At 38.4% G+C, this 14503-nt stretch overlaps 1 protein-coding gene across 3 annotated transcripts in view; it reads left to right on the top strand.

Annotated features, from left to right (window-relative positions):
• The window catches only part of LOC149010849 (potassium channel KOR1-like), an 88059-nt gene that overhangs the window by 71323 nt on the left and 2233 nt on the right, over positions 1-14503 (top strand). For all 3 annotated transcript variants that reach the window (XM_089164036.1, XM_089164034.1, XM_089164033.1), the window contains exons 11-13: positions 6283-6358; positions 6460-6754; positions 7444-7565. In XM_089164036.1, coding sequence (XP_089020162.1) covers positions 6283-6358; positions 6460-6754; positions 7444-7565 — 493 coding nt within the window. The remainder of the gene's footprint in view (positions 1-6282; positions 6359-6459; positions 6755-7443; positions 7566-14503) is intronic.

The following is a 14503-nucleotide window of genomic DNA, read 5'->3' as shown; positions in this document are numbered from 1 at the left end:
CAACTTTTGTATTGTGCTGCCTGTTTCTCTTTTGCTATTTTTCTCTTACAAAACCAAATTCCAAATTAGAGTATGACCTCAAACTAGAACCACAGATGGGAAACTACAGGCTGCCCCAATGACAGAAATATGGGTACAGCTTCTGTCCCTCAGGAAAACACAAAATAGAATCCCCTGCAAAGAATTCCTATGCAAAATAGGATTGAGTCCTCTTAATGAACATCCCTAGTTCAACAGAAACCTATACCTCTTAGGGAGATCTGAAATTTTGACAGTTGCGATCAAAACTACTGAAAGTTCCACATTGGGTCAAAACAGGGTTGAGAAGAGAACCAAACCGGTTGGACCATGGGTCGAAATTGTCGAAATTTCGACATTAGGTCAAAACTGAGTCGAAATATAAACCGAACCGTTCATTTTTATGAAAGTTTTTTTTTCGACGGAGCAGAGTTTCAACTACGATATCACAACCAAACCAGGAGGTTTCGACCTCATTTCCCTTAGATTGTGACATTTTTTCATGGTTTTGGATCATTTCAAGCACTCTCAAGCTCTCCTTTGTTGATTTTGGCCCTTCTTGGCATATTATTTTACTATTTTCAAGCTTTGTTTCCCCTATTTTTTTTATTTTTTTCCCTTTCTTTTATGGTCAAATGGTTTTGGAATGTTTTTGAAATTTTTTCCATGGTCTCTAGCAGGTAGATTTACAAGTGGTTGTTGTTGGATTTGGTCTTTGTAGTGTTCTACTATATTTTTATTTTTCTGATTTTAAAAAATACCTAAAATTTTACATTTTTTTTCATTTGCTTCATGCTCAAAGCACATTGGATTGAGTTGAATTTATTAAATGTTGTCTCTAATAGGTAGATTTACGTATGTAATTGATTGAATCTAATTTTTGAAGTATTTTACTATGTTTTCTGATTTTTCTTGTATTTAATAATTATTATAAAAATTTATTTTAATTAGGAAAAAATTTCAAATGTTTGTGAATACCTTAGTTTACAAGTAATGTGTGTTTAGTGTCTTTAGGCTAAAATTAAATGTTGGGTTTGTGTTTTAATGATGATTATTATGGATGTTTGTATCAGGCACAAACTTTTGAGTTAGAGACTTAGAAACATAATGTCAGACATAGCTTGGTAGCATAGTAGGCCTCTGATGGATGTCAAGAAGAAGTCACAGTGTAAATATTGTTTGAAAAAGATTGGATCAGGTGGGGCCACTCGATTGAAGATCCATCTAGCTGGAGGAGACCGTAATATGGTTGGATGCTCCAATGTCCCTTATGAAGTTAAAGTGGCAATGACAAAATATGTGAGGAGAGCAAGAGAAGAGGGCAGAGAAGAAGGCAATGAGGGATGAGTTCCAAACAACATGCTTAGAGGAGGTAGGAGGCAAAATGTGGATCTAGATGATACATCATCCCAAGATCCAGAGATGGAGAAAGTAATCAGGATGAGTAGGGAGTCTCGTAGACTCGATGAGATCAGGAGGACACAGAGGGCCATGGGTGCAGGGTCATCTAGAGATCCATATTTTGAAAAGGCAAGCAGAGGCAACTCCAATATGAGAGGAGCCAGAGTGTCAAAGAGTCATCTCCTTTACCAAGGGCCCCATGGCTTGGACCCAGTGCCACATCTGCTGCTTTTAGACCCATTTCCATATATCCTGATGTGCGGATGCTACGCACTGATCTTGACTCGTTTGGGAGGCCACAAACAAAACAAAAGAAATTAATGCATATGTGAGGTAATATGAAGGAGAAGGTGGGGATGGCCTTTTTAAAGTGGCATTATATTATGATGTTCCTGCAAATGCTACACAGGGGCCTTATTATAAGGCGATGGTGGCTGAGATCAGTGGTGCTGGACATGGGGTGGTTTGGCCAACTCCATATGAGACATATATGTATATCTCCTGCGGCATAAGAAAGACTTGAAGACCTACATTGATAGTCTTAAGCTGATGTGGAGGCATTATGGGGTGACGGTGACGTGTGATGGTTGGACTAGTCCCACTAGACAGTCTATCATTAATTTGATGTTGAATTGTGATGAGAGGATGGTGTTCCTCAAGTCTGTTGATGCATCTTGTTACAAAAAGGATGCAAAATACATATATGGGTTGCTGAAGAGTATGGTGAAAGAGGTTGGAGTCGAGCACGTGGTGCAGATTGTGACTAACAATGACTCCAATTTCAAGAATGTTGGGATGAAATTGATGGAGAATCCTAGCGATAGGCTCTTCTAGACTCCTTGTGCAGCACATTGTATTTATTTGATGCTGAAAGACATGGGGCAAATCAAAATTGTGAAGAAGGTTGTTCAGCGGGTTCGACACATGTGACCACATTTGTATATAACCATGGATATGCATTGGATATGTTGAGGATATGTGGTGGTGACTTGGTGAGGCCTGGAGGTCACAATATTTGCTACAAACTAGATTGCCTTGAAGAGTTTTGAGAAGATGAAAAACCAACTACGTGCTTTGTTTGCATTGCAAGAGTGGTTCGATTAGCCTCAATCAGATTCACCGATAAGGAGACCAGCACAGGATACCAAATCCAGTGATAGCTTCTGGGCAAATCTAAAAGTTGTTGTGAAGCTTCTAGACCCTATGATGATAGTCTTGAAGTTGGCAGATCAACAAAGGAAACCAACTTTACTATAAGGCTGTAGTGGATATTATGAAGGAGATGGTTGGGAAGGTATATCCTAATGACAACCAAAAATTCCTTGATATCATCCAAGAGAGGTGTGAGAGGCAATCGAAACATTCATTGCATTTGGCTGGTGAGTTGAAAGTTATTAAATTTTCCGAGTTATTAATTAATAGTTAATACTTATTATGTTGTAGTGTAGTTTCTTACCATCTCATTTTTTGGCTTTTTGTTTAGCTTATTATTTGAATCCCATATACCACTACAGTAGAGAACTTGGGATGAGGACAGATTTGATCTGGGCAGTCCAGCAAGTAGTGGAAAGGTTGGAACCGGATTGCGAAACAAACATTAATTAATAATGAGGTAAGATTGTAACTTTTGACTTGTGACTTGTGAGATAACTAGTAGTCCAGTACATAAGATAACTACTTGTTTTTTATACTAACATTGTAATTATTTATTGTAGTTAAAGGCTTTTAGAGATGTTGGTAGCTTCGGTTGCTCAATGGCTATTCAAGCTCGGGAGAACACCACTCCTGGTTAGTCACTTAGTTTAAGTCTTAGATACTCAGTTTGAGTGGATCAGAGAATTTATTTTTAGCATTATTAATTTGGTTGGTTATGTTTCTTACAGCTGAGTGGTGGCTGCAATATTGGTTAGACTTGGAGTACTTGATTAATATTGCAGTTAAAGTGCTCTCCCAAACATCTGCCTTTGGCTGCGAGCGTAACTAGATCACATTCAATTTGATACATTCTAAGATGCAGAACCATTTGAGGGTGAAGCAGCTAGAGGATCTTGTATATGTTCAATATAATATAAGGTTGAGAGAGGAGCACATTAAGCTAGGTTAGGATCGAGGTAACGGGGACAAGATTGAGTTAGCTAACATATTTGCCATTGATAATGATGATGAAGAGGACCCCCTATTTGAGTGGGTCAGAGAGCCACTGTTGGATGAGGCGGTAAGTAAACCTAGCAGTCAAATTGCATGAGAGGTGGGAGCTAATGTGGATGAGTTCTTGGCCACAGATGGGAGAGTGCGCACCGAGCCTAGTCGTCCCTTTGTACCACACCCCAGTGCATCCAGTGTCAGTGAGGATAATATTGTGTGGTCAGATGATGTTGATGATGTTACTAGCCACCTGCTAGTCAAGCACAAGATGATGACAATGATGATGATGATGAAGATGTTGGACCTCATAGTGGGGATTATAGTGGGAGTGATGATGATGATGATAATGGACTTGATGATCATGATTCAACTGATTTTAGGGAGAGACCACCACCACCACTAGAGCCAGCAGTGACCCCAGTTGAGGGAGGGCCATTGAGGTTCACGGGGGAAACTCAGTTCAGCCACACTACTTAGGATGTCGATAATGGTCCACCAGCATTTTGAGGTTGTACTTCCACCTACAGCCAGAAGGGGAAAGGGAAGCAACATAGATATGGGCATGAGGATGAAACCTCATCGTATAGATCTTACCATCCCACGAATGTGAATAGTTTGGCAGGCTCCATGGGATCCATGAGTCTAGATGAATCAAGAGGCTCCTCGGCTGGATACTGGATACCGGCAATAGCAGATCACTCGCACGAGAGTGGTATGGAGAGTGCTGCATCTTCTTCTGGGGCTTTTGGTCATGCATCTTATGGTCATGGGTTTCCTTAGGATTATAGGAGACATAGACTAGTGGAACAAACTAGGATGTATTATCTAGCATCTGATGGGAGAACGATATACGTGCACAAGGGTGCAACTAATATGGATGCTAACTCGGGGGCACAAATGTTTGTGGAGCAGATCTTCGGTGTGCAACCACAATCCCTACACCCTAAGGCTGAATCAAGACTTTCCTATTTGTATTGTGCATTCTCTCAAATTGGATATCTTATGCATTTTGATGATCGAACCTATAGAGCTGCGACAACCATAGGCATCACATGTCATGGGATGCCTATATCCGTTGGTCAAAGGAGAGGATGTTACAAATACAGTACTACTCAAGTCATGGGATGGATCCACCGAGGCACTCCTCTTGGCACTAAGTTAGTGAGTTGTACTTCCCTTCTATTTCTATTGTTTGTTACATTGTATTTGATGTTTTGAATTGAACTTAGAAGTTAGTAGTCATATATTGAATGTCATGTACTTAAGTAGTTAATTTTATTGTGTACTTCTCGGTCAACTCTATATTGATGTTATGTACTTTGAATGACATATCTTAATTGATTTTTTTTAGCAAAATGCACTGTGCCAATGTGTTATTTATACTCTAATTAGCTTAAATGTAGGATCCCACCCCAAAACATTCCCTAAAAGCTGTCGAAACTTGCACGAAGAAGTCCTCGGTTTCCTCGAAATTTCCCAGGTTTCCATCTAAGTTTCCCATTTTCTTTTATTTTGGCCAAACATAATAAAGTTTCCCATTTTTAATTGGTTGAAACTTGAGTTTTCCTCGCATTTTTTTTCCATGGGTAAACCTTGCTGCAGGTCAAGACCTGACATCAATCCCGCAAAAAAAATGAGGTTTAGGATGGTCTTGGCAAGTTGGGAGGCAAGAGAAGGCAAGACTTGCTAAAAATATGTGATTTAAGGCATATGGTGGACCAAGATCTTGAACTGAGATCACGACTCTAGAGAGATTTTGATCAAGTTTTGGGATTTCGGAGCTGTTACAAGAGATATCACTTGAGATCTCAAAAAACCAAGATCTCGAGCGAGATCTCGGCAAGATCTCATGAGATATCATTCCATGCATAGACATGATGGACTAGTATCATCTTTTACGTTGTTGCTCTAGAAGCACCTGGCAAAGATTAAGATCAAAAAGTTTGAATGCCCATTGAGGCATTTCAGATCATCTATGTGGTTAGTGAGTCTTCATTTAGAAGAATTTGAATTGTAAGAGCAGAGATGAATTAGCATACTGAAAAATTAATCAGCGGTTCCATCCATTCGTTATTTTGTTGATGTCATCTCCAAGCATTGATTTGTTTTCTCCCACCCAATTATTTGATTTACTGTCATTCTATTTCAATGCACCTAGTTGCTTATTTAAGGTAATACCTATAACTATTTAGGGGAAAACTTGGTTCATTTTCAAGATCAAGATTACAGGTTCCTAATAACATGTTTCAGTTTGTTAAGTAAATTGTACATGCACATTAAGAATCAGATCTGTTCTAGTGGCATCAATTGATATGCTTTTATCAATTCTAACAATTAAATATTATCAGTTTATTTATTATCAGGGTAAAACTCTGCAATCTCATTTATGCTTATGCTTCGAACTAATGTCACCCGCAGCTCTCTTCTTTTGTATAAATTGAAGAATTACTATTGAATGTATAGATGATGAATTATTATTCCTAAGGCCTTTGGTTCCATGCGTTAATTTTTTGATTTACTGTCAGGTGTCAGCGACCATAAGTTTAGGAACTTGATCCTTCATTTCATGGAAGTGGAAAGTTATTGAATTATGAAATAGTTATTTTAACTGGGTATCTTGGTTAGAGTATTACTGCCAAACTTTTTTGACTGTACTATTCACTAGAAATGAAGGGAAATTTGTATTTCATCCTTAAAATTGATTTTTTATTTCAACAGCATCTTGCTGCATCAAGAGGCTATGAAGATATCATGAGTTTCCTTATTCAAAAAGGTGTGGATCTCAATGTTTCAGGTAAACTTCTTAGTTCTCAACTGTTGTGATTCTCTCGCAGGGTTCCAATGTTCTTTGACTTGATCATATTGATATTTAGTGTATTGTATTTTTATGATCAGATAAGTTTGGAAATACACCTTTACTTGAAGCCATCAAGAATGGGCATGACCGGGTGGCATCTTTACTGGTTCAAGAAGGAGCGTCCTTAGATATTGATAATGTTGGTAGCTATCTGTGCAATGCCGTTATAAAGGGTGATGCAGATCTCATGAAAAGAGTATTGGCCTATGGTATTGATCCCAACTCCAAGGATTATGATCATCGAACACCACTCCATGTAGCTGCTGCAGAGGGGTTATATTTGATGGCAAAAATTCTAATAGAAGCTGGTGCAAATGTTCTCTCAAAGGACAGGTATCATCTGGTTAATCTTTTTGTTCTGATGGGTTTTCGATATTTTCTTTTTCCTTACAAGCCTTATTTGTTTCATTGAAAAGTTTACCTTGCAAATGCTCCTTTACAAGGAAATTGTCCTTCATGTAAATGGTTTTCTTTCTTCTTTTTTTTTTTTTTTTTTTTTTTTGGGGGGGGGGGGAATCACACATAAAATAAGCAATGAAGAATCTTTTTTTACAGCCAACTATTCCTGTTTCACCTTTTTACATGGAAAGAGAGTGAGCCCAAGTAAAATACTAATCCTAATTTTCTAAAGGGATTTTATATATATAGAGGAAAATTTTGGAGTAAAAAACCAGCAAGTTTGCATGCTTTGCTTCACAATGTTAGCTTCGCTGAAATTTTTTGTTCATCTGAACCTTATTCTGTGGAATTATCCATGCATAGGTAACTCATTTGCATCACTGACAAAGCCTGAGATAGAGGATCTCATTTAAATAGTCTGGGTCTACAATTCTGCTCGTACACTTGGCCCCATTCCACAAAGTCCCCAGCCCTGAGTAGTCACATTTGATGAAGTAAACCGAGAGAATTACAAATAAGTAAAACTAACAGTCAATGTAGAACGTGAACTTTTAGCTTCTGCATTTATTTATTTGACTAGTAAATTCTGAGAGGATGACGTAAAAAAATTTCGCCATTTGCAGATGGGGAAACACTCCACTTGATGAAGGCCACAAGTGTGGCAACAAAAATTTAATCAAGTTGCTGGAAGCTGCAAAGTCTGTTCATTTGTCTGAATACCCGGAATGTTCTCAAGAAATTCAAGGTATCATCTTCTTCTTTTTAAACTCCTGTCCAAATAACAAGGAAAAAAAAAACAAGACTGAAAACTATCAGATTAAGTGAAACCAATGGGACTATCTCTAGATATTCAGTTTATTTCTGAATTCTGATGCGACTTTCAGTTCCTGCATCACCGCTCAGGATTCAGCTTTTGTTCATTGTTATTTTCCTCTTGCCTTACATTTATTAAGATCAATCCATTTGTTTATTTAATGCTAGAATGCAAAATATGCAAAAAGTCCATATAGTGGAATTCAACCTTGTGTTGAGAGTTTGTGAAATAGAGGTACTTTAGTCCAATGTTTGTCTGTAACAGCTTAAAGTTGTTCCTGTTTCTTCTCTTTAGCATCCCAGTGAGGTTGATGTAATTTCTAGTATATTACAAGCAATGAATGGGGTACTACTGTCCATTAATTAGCACTGTTCTATCTTTTCTCTTTTGTCCTTCTCCTCCTCCTTCAACCTTCTCAGCACGTTCTCAGCCCTTGTTCTTGATACTTCACTGATCCTAAGAACTTTCTAACTTGCTTTTGGATTTCAATTTGAATGTCAACCAAGCGCTTTTTCTTCCTCACCTCTTTAGAACCATAGAAAAGAAGAGGATTACATTGGAGGTTGTACTATGTAAAATACTTACATAGCAGTGTCCTCTGATTTGTATTACCTCTAGCAAAGACAAATAGAAAGTTATTGCAAGCCACAAAGTTGATGTGTTTGAGCTTGCCATCAAGTTGAGTATGTGAACTGAAGCTTAAGCTGGAAAGCTACACTTGATGTGTGTGTGTGTTGTTTTTTAAACATCATTTCTAATGTTTTGCATATCGGTTTGAGGATCCTTCCCACATCTGCCATCTTGTCTATGTAGATTTCCTTGTTATTTGCTACATACTCAACATGCTAGACTCTAGTTCTGAATTTTGGTGGAAATAACCCACCTGTTGCCAGCAGTTTGGGTGGTAATAGTCCTTGTATCCCTATTTATGATGATCATAATGTTCAGATATCGCTTGTTAAGCTGGACAATACCAAATTTCTGGATTAGTTCCACTCTGTAAAGTCATCACCTCGTAGTATAGGGATGTTCGGATATATTACTAGTCCAACACATCTTAAATGAGAGACTGGAAACTATACTGTGATGACTTGGCTAATCTTTTCTATAAAGCCTTGAGATTGGTAGAAAGTTTGTGCATAAAGATTTTACTAAGGATATATGGGACAGTGTCTGTAAGATATGATAGAGTGGATGACTGCTAAAATTTATCAGCTTATGCGGGAAGTGATTACCATGAAGCATGGCAATCTGAGCATCTTTAGGTGCTATAATACTCTCATTAGCCTCTAGGATGAATATGACCATTTAGACTGTTGTTCAACATCTTGGCTTTGATGGCCTTTTCTTTGGGCAAGAAAACCATGATCTCGCAAGATTTGGTGAGCTCAGAAAAAGTTTTTCCCCTACCAACTTGATGGCCCAACTCGATGGGTTTTAATAGTCTTTAGGGGCTAGGACTTCCAGTCTAGCCTATTTCAGCCCTTCTAAAAACAGTGATAGAATAAAGATTTGTGAATGGAAAAAAAGCTATAAATATGAGTCCCATTTTGACCCCAAGTTTGAGACTGCTATGCTCAAGAAGTGAAGCTGTGAGTAATAACACCTGCTGTAAACATTATATACTCATTATTCATGGATACATTGATGTTCAAACTTCATACTTTAAACAAATGTAATACACTATATTACAAATAGTCATTTATCAATGTTCAAACTACAAGGTTCACATGATGGGTGAAGTTACAAAATGAGAGTATGAGACTCAAAGCACTTTGCAATAAGCAGTATGTAATTTGTTAATATAACGTATGACCCGAATTCTTGTACCCAACCTTGAAGATGGACGCGCACCGACATATTTTAGTGGGTGACCCGAATGACCCAATATGTGAGATCTGTGATGGAAAGAAGAGGGCCTGATGGGTCAAGCTGTTTGTCTGATTAAAATTCTATAAATATGTACCCTATGTTCTCTTATGAGGTCACTCTGAGATTGGGATTCTTGTGTGAGGCTTTTGGTTGAGTGTTGCAAATCCAGTTATTGAAGGGGTACATAGCATGATCGGCCAGGGGGCAGGAGGCCTCGCCAAGTCAGCAGGAAATCACCACGCTAGAGCCATGTTGTTCTAACAGATCTGGGAGGCTACCATCATTACTGCGGGATTACCTGCATTAGAGGGAGCACTCGCATGGCAAAGGGGTGTAACAAATGTCAGGGAATTTCAGTGGATCCTAACTAATTGTACAAAGGAGTATATATAGTTCTTTTGTAATGAAGTAGAGCATCAATGAACTTTACCCTAATTCCCTACCCGTTATGATTCGGTGCAAAGAATGAAGACGATTTGCACTGGACTAGAAGAACAGGGGAAGGAAAAGACAAATTACTGTACTTCAGAAAAGAGAATCAGGGTAAAGTTCATTCAGTTAGGATCCTCTGAAATTCCCTGACATTTGATATCACCCCTTTGCCATGCGAGTGCTCCCTCTAATGCAAGTAATCCAGCAGTAATGATGGTCGCCTCCCAGCTCTGTTAGAACAATGTGCCTCTGGCATCGCAACTTCCTGCTGACTTGGTGATGCCTCCTGCCCCCCTGGCTGAGCTTACAATTTGCCCCTTCAACGACTTGATTCGTAACAATGAGTTTTTGTCACGCTATTCTGGCGATTGGTTGAGGGATCCCCCTCATTTCTTCTTCCTATATAGTGAATGTTTGTGAATTTAAAGTAACCGCAAGCGCACAGTATCGTGTAACCAAAGGGTCAATCTTAGGGAGATATACCACTTTAACTTACCCTCTTAATAGTAATACGAGTGTGAGAAGATTCAAAATTTTAATTAATTAATTAAGCTAAATTAATGAATCTAAATAAACAATCCTAACTCATGCATCTAATGAGGTTGAATTGGAAACAAAATTAAGACGTATCTTAACCATTCATCATCTGACAAAAGAAAGTGCTCAAATAAATAAAAGACAAGAATATAAACTGATCACAATAGAAAAATAAATAAATAAAAGGAGGTGATCCAAGTGTTAGCTTTGGGTCAAGGGAAGGGGAGTGCAAGTAAGATGACTTTGATTGTGGACCCTTAGGTTACTGTCCACTGATCGGGGGAAGGGTATAACCAGAAAGAAAAACAATGCAAAAAATAAATAACAAAACAAATAACAAAGCAATAAATAAAAGGGAACCTTAACCAAATAGAAGCACGACTGTAGGAATTTTTGATAAGGACCCAAGGGGAAAGGGAAACAGTAAATAAATGCTGAAAAATAAATCCTAAGTTAAGAATATAGAGGGGGAGACAAAAGCAAGAATGGAGGGGGGGGGAAGAAGATTACTAACAAAAGCTACTTCTTTGCATCTCTTGAATCTTGAATAATAAAACTTGATTGATTCAAGATCCAACCGACCCTAACAACCAGACCTGGAATGAATCCAAATCTGAAACTTCTAGATCCAGAGAAAAACGAATCGCTTCGAACTTGAAACTTGAACTTGAACTCAAAATTGCATTAATTGAAATATAAAAAGTACAGTCGAAGAGACTATACAACTAAAAGAATTTTGCATTACATAAGAAATTGAAACCTAAACGTCGAAAGTAAAAATGAAACCCATAAGCTTCAAAGGAAGAGAGCTTGAGTAAGGGGAGCAGGACTTGGCTCTTTATAGGGTGAAGATCGAAGGAAATGTTTAGTATTTTTTGATGTGGGACTAAACAATGAGAGTTTTATACGATGAAGCTCGAGGGAAATGTTTCCTGTTATATGATCCGATGTGGGACTAAAAAATAAGGAGAGTTTTTATGGGGTGAAGCCTGAGGGAGATGTTTCTCGTTATCCGATGTTGGAGTAGACAACAAAGAAGTATATTTCTAAGTGTGAATGGAATATACATGAGAAGCAAAATTATCATTTTGTCCTTCTGAAAATAGCATTTATCTCTTAATCCAAGCTCCCACAAGAAGAGATTGATCTTGGCATTTCTCCAAAATATTTCTTTTCGTGCCTTTTAGCTCCACATTCTCCCTTTTTGTTAGTTTTACCCTGCAAATGCAAAAACAAGAAAATACCTCAAGGTAGCTTGTCTAAAATGTGTAAAAACGCATGCCTCATGTTCTAAGATTTCGTACACAAATGCACTCATCAGTGAAGGTTCTTCTTCTTCGCCTATGGATGTAGCACACCAAGTTGGTGTGTGAATCACATTAAATTTCCGTGTTCCGTTTGATTTGTTTCTTTTTTTTTCGTGATTTCTTGGTGTTTGCTCTAACAATTACTAACCAGCTCCACCACACTAGCTTCATCAGCTCTTGCAATTATTCTACCTCGTCAAGCTTTAGCCAACTCAAATAAGTGTAATGCTACAGCTTCTTACACATTGCCAAAGGACTTGGTGGTATTTGGGTCTATCCATAAAACCGACAACCAAAGTATTGCTTCAATCTTGTTTTCCAAATTGGACTCTAGTAGTTGCACGTTGTTCTTTATTTCTTGGCATTCACCGGACTTCCATGTTGCCATGCAATATCATCACCTTCCGTTAGGTAGGCAGTAAACTAGAAAATGATATGTAAACCATCATATTCGAAGTCAAACAATTAGGATATGTAGTGTGTTAAACAAAATAAATTATACACCAAAGTTTGTCTTCAAAGTTCGCACGTCAACCTAGACTCTAGAGAAGTGACTAGTGAGTATGTCACTCGGCATTTTGGAACATCTAGTTTTATGTTTACAAGAAATAGGTTTCCAATGTCATCATATTGTTGTCCTATTGTATGTGTCCACTTTTCTCAATTGTGTTATAATCTATATAAAAAAGGAACAACAACCTACGTAACCTTCACTAGTCGGCATCATGAAGCTAGAGTTCAAACTAGGGTCATGAAGAGGTGGTATGGGCTTCTGAAGTAGTCAATAAACCTCGTCCCTCACCATATTGATATTGGCTTGGAACAACTGAACAAGATTGGCTTCATATTCAGATCTAGATGATATATGTGCTCCCCTTCTACCGTAGCGGGGAAAGGGATACTAATGTGCTCCATACATAGAGTTGGTACTATAATTAGAGCCTTACTCTAATCGTGTTATTGCCTATTAGATAGTTGCCAAGGTTGATGAGATGCTAAATGCTAGCAGCCATTGTCAGCAAGGCGACCAAAGCAGATGTTGCTCTGCCTGGGCAATTAGGCAACAACGCGGCGCCTAGGCTGCAATAAGGCGACCAAAGTGGTTGGGTTAAAAATTTTCAATCAAGTGGTTTTAAACGACTTTTCAATACAACTACTTTCTATAATAAGCTAAACAAATATTCAATAATCGCATTCATGATTCATCCCAAAAAGATAGATCTCATTATGCCGATTTCTAAGTCATTGTATATTTAATGATTCATTGATTCTAGATGTTGAGTATGGCTCATGCTTCACATTCGGTTGCCGATGGATACGGGGGTGTGGGGGCAACGCCCTCGGAGCCTATAGAGGTCCTATGTCACTTTGGGCATTGGAGTTCCTTTGCAATTTGGGCCTCGACTCCGAAATAACTAACTATTAAATTTATATACGACTTTGTAGAATAAATTTTGATTTAAAAAATAAAATTAGGAAAAAAATATTATTAAAATGTCAAAAAAGTAGCTGCTTCAGCATCTAGGCAGCAATAAGGCGCACAAGGCAACAAAGCAGTAGCACTTAGGCAAAAAAAAAAAAAAAAAAAAAAAAACAGCACGTTAATTAAACAGTTGAAAAACCGCCTCGGCGGATGCTTTGACAACAATGCTAGCAGCATTAATGCTCATGCTTCTATGATTTTTGCTAAGTCTTGTGTACTCATATCACCAGGCTCTTATAAGTATAATTCGTGAATCTGCCTCTTGTTAGTAGCGGGGTCATCATGATTTTGATCTTATGTAGCATTGGTAAATTAGGAATCACCCATGAATTTGCTCAGTGGCTTCCCCCTTTGTCTTTTACCATATTGGCTCTCTCGACTTGCTGCCCTACCACCACTCATCATCTAGGTTATCTCACTACCACTACCACCATCACCTTTACTTCCTATGCCTGTAGTAGCATAGATTTATAACTATGACAAGAAGTAGAGGTAGTATCCAGGGGCGGAGCCAGGATCTAAAATTGGGTGGTGGTGGGGGGGGGGAAGGGGTGTGAATAATGAAATCACATGGAAAGAGGATCAAGTGCTGGTATTTCACACATGGAAAGAGGACCAGAGGATCAAGTGCTGGTATTTCACACATGGAAAGTGCTGGTATTTCTCTCCAGACAAATTTCAAAACATAAAGGGGGAAAAAAGAGAGAGGGGGGGGGGATAATCCCCCTTGCCTTGGGGTAGCTCCACCCCTGGTAGTATTAGCATTATCATTATCTTCACTTTCTTCCTCTGTACCCAATTCAGCAGTAGGATAGCGGGTTGTTCATGCACAAAATGCTTTTCTAAGGACATCTGAGCTTCCACTTTGGCTGAGTCCATGGTACTAACAATTGTTAGATCAACCACTCCCCAGTTGATCGATCTCTAGTGTACCTCAAATCCCTCACCCATTGATATAGTACATCCTCTTTTTCATATATATTTTTCTTGGAAAATATTAGCTAACTCAATTGGTTCTTGAGCAAAATCGTTTTCCATTTCGTGCATGTTATTAAGCCTTAATCTTGTTTCATAATGCACATTAGCCAATTGCCCTAGTCTCTTGGTCCCAAACCTATTATGTGTCTTCTTGTGAACCAAAGAGAACATGCTCCAATTCCCCTCGGATCCAAAGGATGAAAATGTTTGCAATAGCATTGGAATGACTGGCTCTCTTAAAGTTGGTGCACTTGTGCAAT

Source organism: Hakea prostrata, chromosome 7 (genome assembly GCF_041222555.1).
Source record: "Hakea prostrata isolate BN-2017 chromosome 7, UWA_Hpros_2, whole genome shotgun sequence".
Classification (NCBI taxonomy): Eukaryota; Viridiplantae; Streptophyta; class Magnoliopsida; order Proteales; family Proteaceae; genus Hakea; species Hakea prostrata.
Note: the sequence above shows the minus strand (reverse complement) of the source record. Positions and strands in the feature narration are given on the sequence as shown.